The following is a 16,934-nucleotide window of genomic DNA, read 5'->3' on the forward strand; positions in this document are numbered from 1 at the left end:
GCAGGCACTAGAAAAGGAAAGTTTCTCTCTGGTAGGCACAGTATGGGAACAAAATAACACAATCATAGCTAACTCTGAGCACCAACTGTGTGCCAGGCACACGGCTAAGTATTTCCAGGAGTCCACAACCAGCTTGTCAAGGTGTTCACCCTCTGAACACCTTGAAGGGGGGAATGGGATTTCAGGAGAGGGAACTGGTGTGGGGAGGCCTGGGCTTCGGGAATGCTGGGAGCAGGGGGAGGCGCTGGCCTAGCCGGGCCTTAGAAGCCAGCCCAGGGCTCATGGTTTAACCTCCCAGCAGCAGCTCTCGTGTGACTAGTCCTTGAGGGTGGTGGGTGGGGCAGCCAGGAGGAGAGCCCCTGACCGCCGGCTGGGGGGGTCCAGGGTCTGAGGTACGAGGTGGGGTCTCCTCATTCTTCTGTCTTTACCCGGGAGCACAGGCCCAGCTGCTATCCAGGAGGCCCCATGGGGCCGTGTGTGGAGCAGAGACCTGAGGTCTGAGTCGAGGGTGGAAGCCAAATGGCCTGGAGTGGTCTCTGCAGGTGCCAGATGACACCCATGCCGGGAGCTGGCCCTGGGAAGGGCAGGCAGTGTTGGCCGTGGCTGGGGAGAGTTTAGAGCAGTGTGGGGAACTGCGTCCAGGCTGGCGGACACTGCCTGCTCCTGGTCTGAGCCCCTGCAGACGTGGGTCTGTGTAGGGGGAGGGAGACAGAGCCGGGGGAGGGCCGGTAGGGCGATGGTCCCGTGGTTAGAGACAGAAAGCAGGGCTGGAATTCTCTCAAATAAACAAAACCCCTTCCCAGGAAGCTCAGGTGGCGGCCTTCTGGTTTGAAAGCCCAGGTGCCCACTCCCAAGTCCAGGCAGCCACGTCGTAGCCCGGGCCTGGCCGCCAGCTCCTGCAGCCCACCCAGCATGGACTTGAGCTGGGAAAGCAAAGTGTGTGGAGATTCAGTCCTACAGGGTGCCCCACCCTGGGCCTCGAACATTCCTGCCTGAGAGCTGGGATTTCTGCAGAGGACAGAGAGGGCAGGAAGGGCTGGGGGCAGCGGCAGGGTTTTTAAGTCAAGAGGCATCCAGGGTGTGATTTCTGCAAGAGCCAGAGATAAGACGGAGATGGGCGGGAAGATTGGGGGTGCTCAGCAGCAAGGCCGGGATCCGGGGTGAGGTCACCGGGGAAGCATGCTGTCCACAGCAGGCTGCGGGCCTTGCTAGCCCTGGGGGGAAGGGAGGGGCCCTGACGGAAGGGAAGGAATGAGCTCGCCTTGGTGTTCTTGGTGCTTTTGAAAAGATTAAGCACTTGGTGTGGTGTCTGAAAAGAACGTTGAGAGTTCAGGAGTTCAAGCCCCTGGGGACCTGGTCCTGGGTGGACAGTGAACCTCGTTCTCAGGGCCAGAGAACCCCAGCCTTTGTTCCTCCCCGGGGCAAAAGTCCTGAGTTTGGCGTGAGTGGCGCCCACCTGCGCTGATTTGTAAATACTTATGAAAACTGCCCTTTGCTCAAGAGGCACTTGGGGCAGCCCTTGCTGGCCATGAGGTCAGCAGGCCCTGGGAAAGGTGAGGGTAAGCGGGGCGGGGCTGGGAAGTGAGCTGGGAAGCGGTGGAGGCCAAGGCTCCCAGGGGGAAGGGCGCGGGGGCGAGGCGTTTCCTGGTGGCTGCACAGGGTGAACTCACTCCCCACCTGCTCTTCCGACTGCAGCTCACTCTCTGCCAAACCCCTGGGTGGGGCCTGGTGCTTTTGGCAGAACACACACGCCCCTTTCCAGACCTGGAGCCCCGGCCAGTCCCAGGGCCCGCATGGGCTTCCGCCACAGGAATGTCCCCATTTCTGCTTGAGGGGCCTGCGGGGCAACGGTGCTAGATGCTCCCCTTGCCCACGAGGATGCATTTGGACCCACTGGGAAGGTGAGACCCTGCCAGGTATCCGGCCCTAAATATCCAACTGGTCAGAGGTGCTAAAAGGCCTTGCAGAAAAGGGGTCCAGCTAGCAATCCAGGCAAAGGACGGGATGTGGACACTGTGAGGTCAAGGGTGTTTTCGAGAAAATGGAGAAATTTGAATATTGGCTACACCTGAGGTAAAGCTTGAGCTGGAAGGGCGGATTGCAAACTCAGTTTAAAAAAGCATGCTTGGTGTGATTTTGGCAAAAAGGACTTCCGAGTGTACAGCAAGGTGTTCCTGGTTAATAGTGTTCATTGGATGACGGGATGTTTTGAACCAACCTCCTTCCCTCCCTCTTCTTTCTTTTTGAGGTAACATCGGGGTACCCCTTTCAGGTATCACTGCGTAGTCGCCCACCACAGCTTTTTTTAACTCCCCCCTTTTGTTGATGATTCCTCACACTCATTTTATAATTGTCATTTTTTAATTTTTATTTTCCCAACTGACAGTGCACAGTATCCCTTTCATTGTATCGAGAGCTTATTTTTATCTTAATTTTTAGTAAAAAATTGCTTTCTTGCAAGAGGATGACCCAGAGCTGCCCACACCAGGGTGCCAGTGACCCTCAGTTTTGGGGTGGGAGGAACCAGCCCTTCTCTGTTCCCCACTGTGGCCAAGAACCCCAACCCCATCGGAGGTCAGCGCATGCCCAGCAAGTGCTGATAACCGCACAGGGAACACAGTTACCTCTGAGTGATCGGTGAAGGGAAAGTGCTCCCAGCTGACCTCAGTCACCCCGTCCACGCCTGCCCACACCCCTCACTGTCCGAAAAGCCCACTTCCTTCCTACAGGGATTTGGAGAGAGCAGAACCTGAAGGCTGAAGGTGGGGAAATGGCTTTCCCCGGCTTTCCCCAGCTCCTGGGGCTGCCCCAGGGTCTTGGCAGGGTTGTTACCACCTGGGGGTCAGGATTTGGGTCCCAGTTCAATGATCTTGGAAAGGGGGTAGGGGCCTGTAAGGACAGGAAGGACACAGTGCAGGTTTTCTGATCCAGCAGACCAGGTAAAGAAGGAGTCCTAGAGAGTCCTCGGTGCGTTTTGTAGGCTTTTTATTTAGATTTACCAGGCATATGGCAGGCAGGGGTGCTGGGGGCCGGGAGGCTTGCAGGCCTCCCAGCCTCCAGCAAATCCTCACTCTATCTGGGCTCTCTGGTGTTCTCTCTGCTTCTCTTCTTCTCTTGGCTTCTCTGCTCCTGCCATCCTTAAAAGCCCAGTCTTAGCCCAGGTGAATCCCATCTACATATGCCCACACCCTACTCCAGGCGCCCGCCATCAGGCACGCATTCAGGACCGCAGGGTTCCGTCATCTATCCTGATGGCGGGAGGGCAGAAAAGCCTGATACTTTTTACCTTACCCTACAGGGCCACTCCAGTTTCTCTGGGCTTTTCCCCCTCCCTTGCCCAGGTTTACCTTCTCAAGAGAGAGCGGTGACCAGTGAGGATGTCTCAGCTCTGCCAGGGTGTAGTGTGTAGGTTGGTGAGGTAGAAAGGTTTGCCCATAAATGGAAACTGGTCTCTGGACACTCATGCCCCGAGCCCCAGCCTGTGCTCCAGGCCCCCGCCTCCTCGCTGCCCAGTGCCCCTGGCTTTGCCTCTGCCCCTCAGCCCGGGGCCCATCCCTCTCTGGGTCCCACCTACACCCGTGCAGAGGTAGGGGCGGCCACCTGCACGTTTCTGAGCTGGACACGCTCTGGGGGTGGCGGGCGTTGCCTTGCCCCCCGATTGCTGACCCTGGGAACCAGGTGAAGGCCGTCCACTTCCGGTGAGGGCGAAGGCTGGGAGTGAGGAGCTGCCCCGTCCACCCTCCTGAGCCCTCAGTTTGTGCAGCGCCCCCGCCAGGGGATGCCTGGAACTGCAGGGAGCGCCGACCCGGCCCCACACACATGCTGTGGGGTTTCCATCCGTGCACACTCCGAGAATGTTTAACTTCCAAGCGAGACCCTGTGAGAGCTCAAGGGCGGCGACAGCAAGGCACAGCGGTGACGAAGACTGAAGGCCGCGCGCGGGTGGCCTCGCTCCTCCCGGAGCCCGGCGCTGTGCGGGGCGTTTCCCGGCCTCCCTCGAGCTGCTGCTAAGGGCGGCTCCTGGGACCGCTCAGGCTGAAGGAAAACGTCTGGAAGGACATCATTTGACAATAAAATTTGTGTTCCCGGCTCCCAGGTCGGCCCCAGGCCGCTTCTCCAGCCCCTCTGCGGGGCGCCGGGCTGTGGCTCGGGCGTCTCTGCTGCTGTCCCCCCACTTGGGCGAGCGCGGCCCGGCCGGCGCGGGGAGGAGCAACCGAGGCCGCGCGGGGATGCGCGGCGGGGCTGCCGGCCGGGCCGTTCCCGGGTGGATTTTGACGGGTTCTGTGCTGCGTCTGCTAGTGTTTGGTTTTTGGACAATTCCCCTCTCAAACAGGCTGTATTTAGGTGAAAAAGAAGCCAGGAAGAGAACCCTCTTTTGGTTCCAGATTTTCTGACTAGCTCATTCTCACGCGGCGTCCATCAAGAGACGCGTCTCCCCCCGGGGCTGGCCCCCTCGGACATGTTAGAGTTTGCTGCCCTCTTGCGGCACCGGACGAAAAGGTCGCGCCCTCCGAACCCTTACTCCCTCAGAGCGCACAGAGACCCACACCCGCGCCAGGCAAGGGGCCCGCAGAACCAAGGCCCCGAGCCACCATGCTCCCTTGGCCACGAGGCCAGGCGACTCCCAGGGAGCCTCAGCCATGACAAGAGCCGCTTCCTCGGCTGCGGCAGGACTCCCAAGTGCCAAGTCAGATCTTTCCACCCATGCCCACAACTCCCAGGCCCCGTCTTTCCCTTTTCTGCTTGGTTAACCCTTCTCCAGAGTTTCTCTGCTTCCAGCTCCTAATGTGGTTCAGCTTTGTCTCCCGTTATGGATTGAGTTATACCCCTTCTATTTCATGCGAAAGCTCTAACCCCTTCTGGTGCCCCCTTCTCTCCCCTGACCCCAACAAGTGCAACTGAGTTTGGAGACCGGCTCTTAAAGAGGGGATGAAGTTGAAATGCGGCTGTTAGTGTGGCCCTAATTCAATCTGGTGTCCTGACCAGAGGAGGAAATTTGGCCACAGACATGTATAACTAAAAGCCCACGTGAGGACTGCCCTCTGCAAGCCAGAAGCTGAGGAGAAGCCAAACCCGCTGACTGCAGCCTCCTGGACTGTGAGAAAATGAATTTGGGTCATTTTCGCCACCATCCGGGTTCTGCTGTTGGCAGCCCTAGAGAGCTTGTGCTGCTAACAAAACACCTCGCTCCACAGAGGGCCTCTGTATGTTGCAGTTTTCACTAAACACAGACCCCTTCCCTGCTGGGCCTGGACCCAGTTCCTGTATTTGTCCAAAGAATCCTTAAGATAAAACTGAGTAGCTTTCCTTTAACTTCATTTAATCTCCACAGTAATTTACCTAATTATAGGTAAAACATTCTTAAGAGCTAACTAGCCAGAGTCACCAGATAGCAGTGGGGAGCGGGCTCCACTTAGCTGTCCACGTACCATCTCTCTCTCTCAGCGAAGCCTGGCTGGGGTGGGGAGGGGCCGGGGCCAGGGCCAGGTAGGAGCTGAGGCTGGAGCTGGGACGGTGTGACTGTTTGGGTGAATCTAAAAGGCAAGAACCAGCTCTCGGGGGGGGCCTCCCTGGTGGTGCAGGCGGTTGAGCGCAGCGCTGTGAAGCTGTCCGCAGCCTCTGCAGTGCCGGTTCGATTCCCGCAGGCCGTGGAGCAACCCACATGGCTCAGCAGACCTCTCCTGTCTTGCCCGCTGCTCCCCTCACTCAGCAGTGTATTTCATCAGTCTGCCTGTTCTGCTCCCCACTCTGTCTCTGGTGAATCCTCTCACCCTCCCGCACGTCTGGTCTATACCCCGGTTCTTGTATAAATAAAATCTTAAAAAAAAAAAAAAAGACCAGCTCATAAACCTGCTGATTCTTGCACATGGTGGCCAGGGGCTTCCTTAAGCCAGTCAGTTCTTCTGAAAAGCCCTTGGACAGACAGGCTGACACCCCCCCATCTGGACAGTCTTCCTCACAGGTGCCTGAGTTGACACCAGGGGGCGCTCTGTCCATCCTGGTCTTTGTCAGCAGTGACTCCTAACCACACTGTTCATCTTTCAAAATACATTTTATTAGTGGCACGTGGAATTTAAAGTTAAGCAATTTCTTTCCAGAGAGAAGGTTAAACCCTGACAGACTAAAGAAATGAGCAGGTACGTCCCAGCAGAAACACCATTTCCAGTGCAAAGTGAGGTTAATAGGAATACTCTCCGGCAAGGAAATGACTTTCTTACCATGCTGACCACACCCAGTTCAGGGGGGCCTGGACCACACGAGAATGCATCAGGCCCTGGGGTCCTCTCTACATTGAAGGAGGGGCCCTGTTTCTCACCATGAGGGCCGGAGGGGCTGCGGCAGTGACTCTCACTGCCCAGGTGAGCAGGCTCAGGTGTGAGCCTGTCAAAACCCAGCTTTCTGCAGTCCCAGCTATGATTTCATCCCCAGGTCAGGGAGCTAGGTCACGTGGAAACGTCTAGATTAGCACATCAGAGAAGATCGGAGCTTTCTTAGAAAAATCATCTCCTCCCCTCAGTCTTTCACCCGAGCTGCTTCTGACTCAGTGAACCGCGGTATCTCGCAGGGCTGCTCCGTGGAGTCTTAGCCACTGCTCCCATCTTACTCTCGAACTCCTTTTTCCCTCCCTCCCTGTCCCTTCCCTGGGCCCTGGGGGCGCCGTCTTCTTGGGTTCCCCACACCTTTCCGTGGACAGCTCTGTCACTGCTGCGGACCCCCCAGTTCCAAAGGTGCTTCTCGCCCTGCGGCAGCTTCTGCTGTGTTAGGTCATGTCGCTCCTTCCTTCCAGCCTCAGACCCTGGGGCCTACTCAGGAGAAAGGCTCGGCAGAGCCGTCACCTTTCCTAGTCTTATTTTGATCTTAATACAGGCGTTTCTCTCTTTACCTCCGAATTCACTCCTCAGCAACATGTTCAGATGCTTATTGATCAGGCAACAAAACGAGTGACAGACTGCATGATTTTCCATTTCTAGATCTAATTGATTAGGCTAAGTCTCCACAGCAGGAGACTGTACTTCACCTCCAAGCGAGCATCTAGAGTACAGTCTTCCAGGGCTTAGGGCAGGTCGGTGATATTGGTATCCTGATTGACCCCACAGTGCAGCTTGCCGTCCTTGGCGGCGGCCCAGGGCATGGAGTCAGAGGACCACTTGGCTGCCCAGTTTCCTGCTTTGTCGACCAAGATGACGCCCCCCAAGCCTTTGAGCTTCGTTTTCATGTAGCCCAACGCCACCTCAGCGGCCTCGTCTACTGTCTTTCCTGGAAACAACAGAAGGTTGAGAAACAACACAATTAACTGAAAGGAATCTGATGGGAAATCATTTGCAGGATGAAAAACCAAAGTGAGCTAACAAGAGACTTCTGGGAAGTGACTTCTAGTTGAAGGCTTGAAGGGAGGGTCCCACCACAAAGGGTCCTCTGTGCACTGAGAGCAGCCCGAGCCCCAGGCCACGTAAGGTGCTGTTGTGCCCACACCCAGGCTCAGCGTCTCCCTATGGGGCCCCCTTTCTTCTGATTTGAAAGACACGCAGTATTCGAAATGCTCTCCTCTTCCAGAGCATTAGAGAAGGTGGGAAGGCATCAAAATTGTGTTAACAGGGCCTCCCCAGGTGGCGCAGGTGGTTGAGTGCCGCGCTGTGAAGCTGTCCGTAGCCTCTGCAGCGCCGGTTTGATCCTGGCTGGCTGGCGAGGGTCCCACATGGCGTGGCAGACCTCTTCTATCGCACCCGCTGCTCCCCTCAGCAGTGTATTTCAGTTGCTCTGCCTGTTCTGTTCCCCACTCTGCCTCTGGTGAGTCCTCTCACCCTCCCGCACCTCTGGCCTGTACCCCAGTTCTTGTATAAATAAATAAATAAATCTTTAAAAAAATGGTGTAAACAGCCTGCGAGCAATATTCGCCGCAAACAAGAAAGGGCTTCATATACTTATTCATTGATTTACTAAGTGTCCATCTACTCGTCTCCACCCAGCTTTACGTGGTTCCACGTACCTTGTTCTACGTGGAAGAGGGTGAGTCTGGCCAGATTCACCTTCAGGATGCTTTCCCCATGCCCCGTTGTTGAAATGGCGCCAATGTTGTTGTCAGCATAACCTCCAGATCCTGCTCAAAAACGGGGACTGGCTTGAACGCAGCAGCAGTGGTCAGGAAGTTAAACCTACCCCAAGCCTGGTGCCACGTAAACACGAAGTCCCTGAGTGTGCAACCTCAGCATGCAGAGGCAAGCCTGTAGCCGTCATGCGGGGATGCAAAAGGGAAGAGAGAGCACGGGCACCCCAAGACCAGGAGGATGGAGAGAGCGAGCCTCGGGCAGGGGGCTGCCGCTTCAGGGGGCAGCTCTACCGGGACAGCCCCTCCTTTGCCCAAAACACAAGTACTCAGTTGTACCCAGGCTGCACAGGGCGAGACAGGTCTGGCTGCTCTCCCACCACCCTCCACTCTCTCACTCCTAGGATTTAGATAATGTAAAGAGTGTTTTGAGTTGTGATATTTCTGTAAAAGCGTCTCACTTCTGGGCCACTCAAATCTAGTAACTGCAAACAAATCTCTGCTTTCCTAGTCTAGTAATTTGAGCCCGCGCCTAAGACAAGGTTTTGTGCACAGAAGCCCCTTGGCCGCTGCGAGGGACTGGTTCCAGGACCCTCGAAGACACCAGCATTCACAGATGCTCCAGGTAAGATGGCGCAGCATTTGTGTAGAACCTACCCAAAGGTCCTGTGCACCCTAAATCGCCCCCAGATGACTTATGCAGCTGCACTGTTAACATTAGTAATAATACCGCGCCTCTTGGGGAATAGTGACAGGAAAACGCACACGTTCCGTGCAGGTGCAACATCCCGCCCCATCTACACGCACACATTCATGACCCACAGTTGGTGGAATCTGTGGGTGCAGAACTTGTGGACATGGGGGGCTGACTGCAGATCCTGAAACTAAGGCCAGAGAGGAGGCGGCAATGGTGGGGGGGGGTGGTGGTCTGGGGGCAATTTAGCTCCATCTCCTCCTCTCTTTCCAAGTCCTCTCAAAAGAAACGCAACTGAGGAAAGACAGTGCCAGGCAGATAGAAACACCCGCCCTGCACAGCCCTGTACGCCTGCCCGTCCCGTTACTCCCTGAAACTCTGAAGTTCCCCCCTCCAAGAGGAGGGGGGACATGAAGGAAGAGAAAGGGGAGAACTTGATGCTCTGAGGGGCAGGGGACCCCCTCCAGCCTACCTACACATGGTGAGTCCCCAACTCGGCCAACCATTTTATTTGTGATGCCCCCGGTGGAGGTGGCGTAGGCCACGTTTCCTTTGCTGTCCAAGGCAACAGCACCCACGGTTCCTAAGTTTCTGCCAAAAATAAACAGAAAAAAAAAAAAAAAAAAGAAGAGAAAAAAAGGCTGAAGTCCATCAGGAAAATCAGGGTGGGGTCTCCCTGGTGGCCCAGGAGTTAAAGTCTCAGCGTTATTGAGCTCTCCCCAGACACTGTAGCATGAGTTCAATCCCTGGCCAGGGAGCTGACCCACAGGGCACAGCAGACCTCTCCAGTCTCGCCCACTGCTCCCCTCAGCAGTGTATTTCAGTCAACTGGCCTGTTCTGCTCCCCACTCTGTCTCTGGTGAATCTTGTCACCCCTGCACCTCTGGCCTGGACCCTGGTTCTTATATGCATAAATAAGTAAAAATAAATCTTAAAAAAAAAGAAAGAAAATCAGGGTGATTTTATCTCGTGTGGGGGGATACTCCACAAATTTCTAGTTTTATAAACTAAACAAGAAGAGGAAGACGACATATTTACTTAGAAAAAAGTGAACACTCTTCCGCAGCAACACAACCATAAGTAAAGAAAAAGCCAGACAACCCAAAAATTGGCAAACTTTTTTTGAAGAGAAAGGATGACCTGAAGAGTGATGAGAAGCGGACAACACGAGAGACAAAAGTGATCACAGGACAAAAATAGGCAAATGCCCGGAAAGAAGGACCCACAAATGCAAAATGCCCAAACCTGTTTATCATCAGGAAGTTGCGATTAAAGGGATGGCGTCCCCCTCCCGCGCCAGGGAAGAGTCCACGGGCCCCTGCTGCAGGAGGAGGGCACTGAGGCACCAGCCGGCCCACGCCAAAGCCACACGCGTGCTCTATCCTCTTTCCCTGAGCAGTGATTGGTGAAAAATACCCCAAAGCTATGGTTGTCATGTGTCTGAAAGTTGATAAGTTGCCAGTGGAGACAATTTAGTTATGATGATGGACGTCTCGACTCACAAGAGTCGAGCAGGGGAATCCTTCCAGTTCCCTGAGTCCGATCAAACCTTTAATGAGATGTTCTGGTTCTCATCCTTTAGATCTTTTCCTTTTTTTTTTTTCTTTTCTTGATTCCAAAGTATTTAATTCTTTTTTGAAGCAATTATAAATGGAGTTATTTTCTTAATTTTGTTTGCTTCTTGTTCATTGATCCACTTGGATTTTTGTATGTTGCTTTTGCGGCCTGCCACTCTGCTGTAGTCATTTATTGTTTCTAATAATTTTTGGATGGAGTCTTTAGGATCTTCTACATATAATATATCATCTGCAAATAGTGATAGTTTCATTTCTTTTTTTCCTATTTGGATTCCCTTTACTTCCTGTGTCTGACAGCTCTAGCCAAAACCTCTCATTCTGAATAAAACAGGAGGGAAAACTAGATATTAGCGAGCCTGTTCAGACCACTAACTGTAACCTGCTGAGTAAGAAACATCCAGGAATTAATGCATTCACACAGAGCAGTCTTTTCTTAAGTTGTGTTGGAGAAGGAATGCTCTTAGCCCAATGCGAGCTATTATCCAGAGGAGTAATAAATTTAAGAAGCAAAAGAGCAGTTTTTCATTATTTAGTATTGCTATTACTTTGCACAGAAACAGAAAATAGCAAGTAACACTTAAGAAATGCACATCATCAGACATTTGTCAAACCCTCCCACTTGAATCACTCCCCGAAATGTCAGTCCAGAGGACACTTACTTTCGGCAGTCGGGTTTCTGAGCCCCTTTCTCATGTTTCTCTTTTTCTAGGCGTTTCTTGCTTCTCTCTGTTATCAGCTGCTCGGCCGGAATCTCTGGAACCCCCATGTGCGCTGCGAATTCCGCTGCACCTTGGCCGGTCAAAAAGCAGTGAGGCGTCTTCAGCCAGAACGAAGTGGAAAATGGTTAGCTTTTTGAAAAAGTGAAACTCTTTTTAACTTTTTCCACTGTGTGTGAACAACTGCTTCTCTCTGGGCACAAAAGCTCAAAACAGCATGACACTGGCTTCTCTGAAAGGTGGAGAACCTGGCTGTCTGAATTTTGTGTTTCCCTAAGACCTCAGAATGCTAGAAGACGACTAGAAATGAGACTCACCTATGACCTTAAATTTAGAAAACTTCATCCATTTTGAATGCACACATGTCATTGAACAGTTTGTATTTGTTATGGGGGTTGTGATGGCTGAAGGAAATATGAGAAGCCACGTGAAAACAAGAGGCTATTAGTCAAGTTACACTGTCCACAGAGGCAGAGCTATAAAGGACACCTTTCTCTTCTTCTGGATCATTTGAGAACAGTGATGGCAAGTATTTCCCTATGGTCAGGCCCCTTTGCAGGCCCTGAAGTAACAGTTCCCCAGGAAAGGAAAGGTCCCCCCCAACAATGTAAGATGCCCCCCTCACCTTCTCCATAACCAGTCGGGCCAGTTTGATGGGGTTCGCTATGCAGCGGACAGCGGACACAGCTCCTGTGGATAGATCCTTCCCATTCATGATGCTGGCATCCATTTCCACTTCACCTTTGGTGTTCAAGACAGACCCGCAACCTGACAGCAAGAAGAAATTAAAAAGCAATAATTAAGCATTTAGAAATGGCTTCAGACCTTGTGACTGCCTGCTTTAGTTCATTCTCTATGACCACAGAAACATTTTTAAAAACACCATTCTGACTTGGAGCACCTGGGCCCTCTTTCAGGCAGAAAGAAAAAAAACAATAGTAGCAATCAGGACTCATGCAAAGGAGAGAATGCTGGGAATGACAAACACAGGGGTAAAACAGAAACCCTCTTTCTGGGCCAAGAGGGAGCAGGGTGTGGGCAGAGGGGGAGAGGAGGGAAATGGAAGGTAAAGTGACTAGTCCAGAAAAAGCTGAAGAAGTAAAATGAAAAGCAGGACATCCTGGTCTGGGACAAAAACCTGGACGTTCAGATTTCTTAAGGAAATGATTATAGAAAGGGCAAAAAGATTTTGAGCCTGGGGATTATAACCTGGCTAAGGCCAAAATGAAGAACAAGCAGCTTCCGGCAGCAGCCCCACAGGGCAGAGGTCAGGGTGACCGCGCCCGTCTGCGGGAGCCCTGGCTGCCAGCAAGCTGGTGAGTAGAAGAGCCACCTGCATGAATCTTCTAATTCCTGTCATTTCTCCTTAATGTGTTACTTCTCCACTTTTATTTCCTTTCATTCACTAAGTCACTTGAGAGTGACAGCTTTGCAGGTAGCGGTAGATGTGCCCCTAAAGGGAGTGTGCGTGCCCAGAGCTTTTGATCCGTTTTAGCAGCGCACCCATGACAGGCTGTGTTACAGCGGCCTAACGTAATCTACTTGAAAATAACCGTATCTATCCCTTGACCCCCGCTGGAGGGCCACAAGCAGCAGGCAAGTTTGACAATCTTAAGGTCTTGGTTTTTCTTAATCTTAACTTTGTATGTTACTGGTATTTGATAGACCTCTAGTGTATTGATTTCATAATTTCCTTTTGGATTTTGTAAAATGAAAGTTTAAGACCACATGTTGGAGAAATGTCACATATTTGAAACAAATAGAGGGGCTCTAAAAGATGTCTCTTTGTGCTCGAACTTAAACGGCAATACCTGCCCCTTCTGGCTAATGTAGGCGACTCCAGCCTGAGTGTCTGTGGGGGAGCTAGCACTGCCATGGCACCGCGTGTCAGGTGCTGTCTGTTGTGGGAGATGTGAATGGGTGGGCATGGACATCAACTGCCGCAGTCACTTTTCACTTTTGTGCCATTTTTGCAAATACAGTAATTTTGCACAACCTCTCAGGAAAAAAAAAAAAACCCTGCCTTTCATAGTATTTTAAAATATAACTGTTCAAAGGAAAATAACAACAATGTATTGAACAATTTATAATATGCACAGAAGTAAACTACATTAACAATAGCACAAAGGCTAGGAAAGAGGAAACAGTGTGTAAGGATGTATTATTAGAAGGTAGACTGTGGCTGTGAGAGATGCATACTACAGACCCTAAACCTCCCTTAATAAAGAAGCCTGCTGCTAGGCCAACTAAGGAGGTAAGATGGAGTCATAGACAACAGTTAGTCCAAATGGCAGAAAAGACAGAAAAAGAAGAAAGAGCAATGAATAGATCTGACAGACAGAAAACATTAGCAAGATGACAGATCCATGCCTAACTTCATCAATGATTATATTAAATACAAATGTTTTAAACACTTAAAAAAAGCAGAGATTGCCAAATTGCAAAAAGGTAAGACACAACTGTATTCTGCATATGAAAAACTTTAACTATAAAGCATAAAATGAATCAAGTGAAAGATGGCTTCACTGAAGAATTCTACCAAACAGTTACAAAGAAATAATACAACTTTATACAATTTAAGAAAAACAGAAGGGGAGGAATACTTTCCAAAATAGAAAGGCAGCATTACGCTCAGAACAAAACCAGACAAATGTCTTAAGAAGATAAAGCCACAGATGAGTATTCTTCTTGACCAAAATCCTCAAGAAAACGCTATAAAACCAAACCCAGCAATAAACAAAGAAAGATAACATATCGCAAGATATTGGCGTTAACCCCAGGCATATAAATGTGGTTCAAGATTAAAAAACTAACCAGTGTTCACCATATCAACAAAGAAAAACCATATGGTGAGAAAAAGAATTTGATAAAATCCAATATCCATACATGATAAAAAATTCTCAGGAACATAATATTGGTCTAGCCAATGCAATAAGGCAAGTAAAAGAAAACGCATAACAATTGGAAAAGAAGAGATAAAACTCTTTGTAGGTACAATGGCTAGATATCAGCATAGTAATCAAGACAGTGTGGTACTGATGACAGGGTAGACAAATAGAATTAAGGGAACAAAAGAGAGCTCAGAAACAGACTCACAAAAACACAGTAAAGTGACCTTTGACAAAGGAGTTGTAATACTGTGATTATGTGATCATTTATAATAAACATGTATTTTGGTCTTTGTCCATGGTTCTTAGCTCACAGCCTGGAGTTACCTAAGGAGAAGAATACTGGTATCTTTTCTTTAAATATTTGATCTCTTGTCCTGTTACTGAAATTGATTCAAAGTCATACAGGTGACATGGGTGCCTTGTTGTTTAAAAGAAAACCCTTTACTCCCTCAGTGCTGAAGAGCAGACATCTGGGGAGTTAGATGAGAAACCCTCAGAAGGAAAGATTGGGGAATAGAACAAAGAAGCAACAGCTATCTCTCCAGTTCCCTAACCCTTACCACCACCGCCCCCGCCCCCATCAGTTCCTGCAGATGATGGATGCCCTTAGGTCAGAGAGTGTGGGGGGCCAGAACCCACCTGCTCCAAACAAAGGTCCTGTGTGAATAAGTGGGGGCTGATCAGCCAAGACAGCTGACAGGCCTATAGTGGAACCAGTTCCCCACTGAAGCAGAGTGCAGCTCCCCCTGCTGGAAAGGTCGGTACCCAGATGGTAAATTCTGGCCCAACATAGCCATAAAAAAGCAGTTAAGCTCATTCTACATCAGACTTAGGGAGATTTATGTAAATGTTAAAGGATGCTTAGCAGAGCCAAGAGGACAGAACATAATATTCAGCAAATATTTGATGATTAATTGGTTAAGATTCCCTGAAATTTTTCCCCTTTACAGAGGTTGGGCGGGTGGTGTAATTCTGAATACTTTAATCCCTAGATTTCAGGTTTTCTATTTTAAAATAAAGAGGACATGAATGTCTTCCTGAAAGTCATTTAACCTATTTGTGCCTTAGTTTTCTCATCTGAGAAATGAGCATAATAATTATACTAACTCATAGGACTATAGTGCAGATTAAATTATTTAATCATGTTAATTTCTTAGATCATTGCTGTGGCAGACTAGTCGTTCATAGCGAACATGATGATTATTATTCTAAAAAAAGTCAGTGAGTGAAAGAAATACTCAAAATACACTGCATGACAACATTTACACGACGTTCTAGAAAATGCAAAATAATCTATAGTGACAGGACAGATCAGCTGGAGCTGGGGACGGAGGGTGGATTAACTGCATGAAGGAATTTTCAGGGGTGAAGGAAATGTTTTAAATCTTGGTTATGGCGAGGTTAAACACATTCCTCAAAACTTAAAATAGGTACCATTTGTGGCATATGATAGCCGGCACCCCTCACAAAAGGACATAATAAAGAAACCTCTTGGCAGGAGAATTCTAAGCAGCAGGGTAAAGAAAAAAAAATGAAGTGATAGATTTAAAAACTCTGAAAGCCACGCACCCATAGATACCAAGACAAAGAGCTGACTGGCCTCATCCGCACTTTAGAAAGGTTCTGTTTACTTGGCCGGGGGTTAACCCGCTCTGGCATCCGGCCCAGTCCCGGGCAGAGGTACCTGCGTTGAACTCGGGGCTGTCTTCCAGGATCACCACGGCCGCTTCCACGGCGTCCACGGCGCTGCACCCCTCCTGCAGGAGGGTGTACCCCACGGTGGCGGCCTTCATCATGCCCTGGCGCACCCGCTCGATCCGGTCATGGGAGATGTTGCCGGCCCCGCCGCCGTGCACCAGCACCACCGGGTTCATGTCGACCGGGCCTGGCGGCGGCAGGAGGAAGCGTCGCTCCAAGCAGCCTGGACCCCGCGCGCCTGGGGCTGGGGCTGGGGCTGGGGCTGCGGCTGCGGCTGGGGCTGGGGCGAGGTCCCGCGTCCACTCCCGCAGGGTTTACAGCCTGGGCCTGCGCCTGAGACCGAAGGTTGGGGTTGGGGCGACGGGCGCTGAACTTTGCACGAGGAGCCCCAGCCGGGAGTGGCCGCCCACCCACTCCCGCTCGGGCCTCGAGGGATCCCCGCCCAGCCCCGGGCAGCTGCCGGGCTCCGGGAAGGGGGCCCCGGACCAGAGCCCACGTCCCCCCCTCGCCGGCGGCCGTCGGGCCGCAGTGTCCGCGCGCACCCCAGTGCCCGACCCGGGCGGGGCGGCGGGCTGGGAGGGGGCTGGCGCCGCGCCAGGGCTCGGGTCTTCCCGGGGCGCACGTCGGGCTCGGTTTCCCCGGCGCGCGGAGTCGGCCTGGGGCTGGACCCGGCCGCGCCCTCCCCCTCGAGCCCGCGCCCCGGGGCGGCTGCTCGGGCCGGCCGGGCTTACCGGGACTCCGCCGGCCCCGGCTCCTCCGCGGCGCCGCCTGCAAACCGCTGCGCTCGCGACCGCCCGCGGCCAACGGCTCGGCGCCTGCGCGGGGGGGGGGGGGGGGCGCGCCCGGGCCCGAGAGCCGGGACGCGCGGAGCCCCACGGCGCCCCGCCGCCCGCGTCCCCTCCGCGCTGCGCCCCCCACCCCCAGCCTCCCAGAGAGCCGCGAGCACCCCGCCTGGAGGCTGCGGCCTCGGGGGCCTCGGGGCGCCTGTCGTGGACAACTGGCCGCGGCGCTGCGCGCGGGAAACCCCCCCACCCCCCGCCCCGAAGACCCGCTGTGTTCTTCCCACTTCAAATCTCTTCCTTTGGGATGTCTCTCCGCTTCGCGTTTTGTAAAGAGCAGAAAGATAAACGCTAAACACGTCTGCAATGGGTCTGATTAGGTGCTGGGGTGGGGCGGGCCCCGAGTCCGAACCAGCCTCCCCCACCCCCTATTTCCTTCCGCTGAGCCTGGGGATCCCAGCTCTGAATTCCTTTAGCCTCAAGTGCCCTTATTTCTGGTGGATCTTTTCCCTCCTCTTGGCCCCTGAGTGTTCCC

At 52.2% G+C, this 16,934-nt stretch overlaps 1 protein-coding gene across 1 annotated transcript; it reads right to left on the minus strand.

The window, feature by feature from the left end:
* Nucleotides 1-6,016: 6,016 nt before the first annotated feature.
* On the minus strand, nt 6,017-16,184 carry ASRGL1 (asparaginase and isoaspartyl peptidase 1). Its single transcript, XM_037517773.2, has 7 exons — nt 16,163-16,184; nt 15,607-15,807; nt 11,657-11,799; nt 10,975-11,132; nt 9,211-9,329; nt 7,988-8,098; nt 6,017-7,257 (listed from the first exon to the last, which is right to left on the minus strand). The coding sequence occupies exons 2-7, from the start codon at nt 15,794-15,796 to the stop codon at nt 7,055-7,057; spliced, it is 924 nt and encodes a 307-aa protein (XP_037373670.1). The 5' UTR covers nt 15,797-15,807; nt 16,163-16,184; the 3' UTR covers nt 6,017-7,054.
* Nucleotides 16,185-16,934: the final 750 nt, after the last annotated feature.

Source organism: Talpa occidentalis, unplaced genomic scaffold (assembly GCF_014898055.3).
Source record: "Talpa occidentalis isolate TD23 unplaced genomic scaffold, MPIMG_talOcc4v2.1 talOcc4.17, whole genome shotgun sequence".
NCBI classification, from domain to species: domain Eukaryota; kingdom Metazoa; phylum Chordata; class Mammalia; order Eulipotyphla; family Talpidae; genus Talpa; species Talpa occidentalis.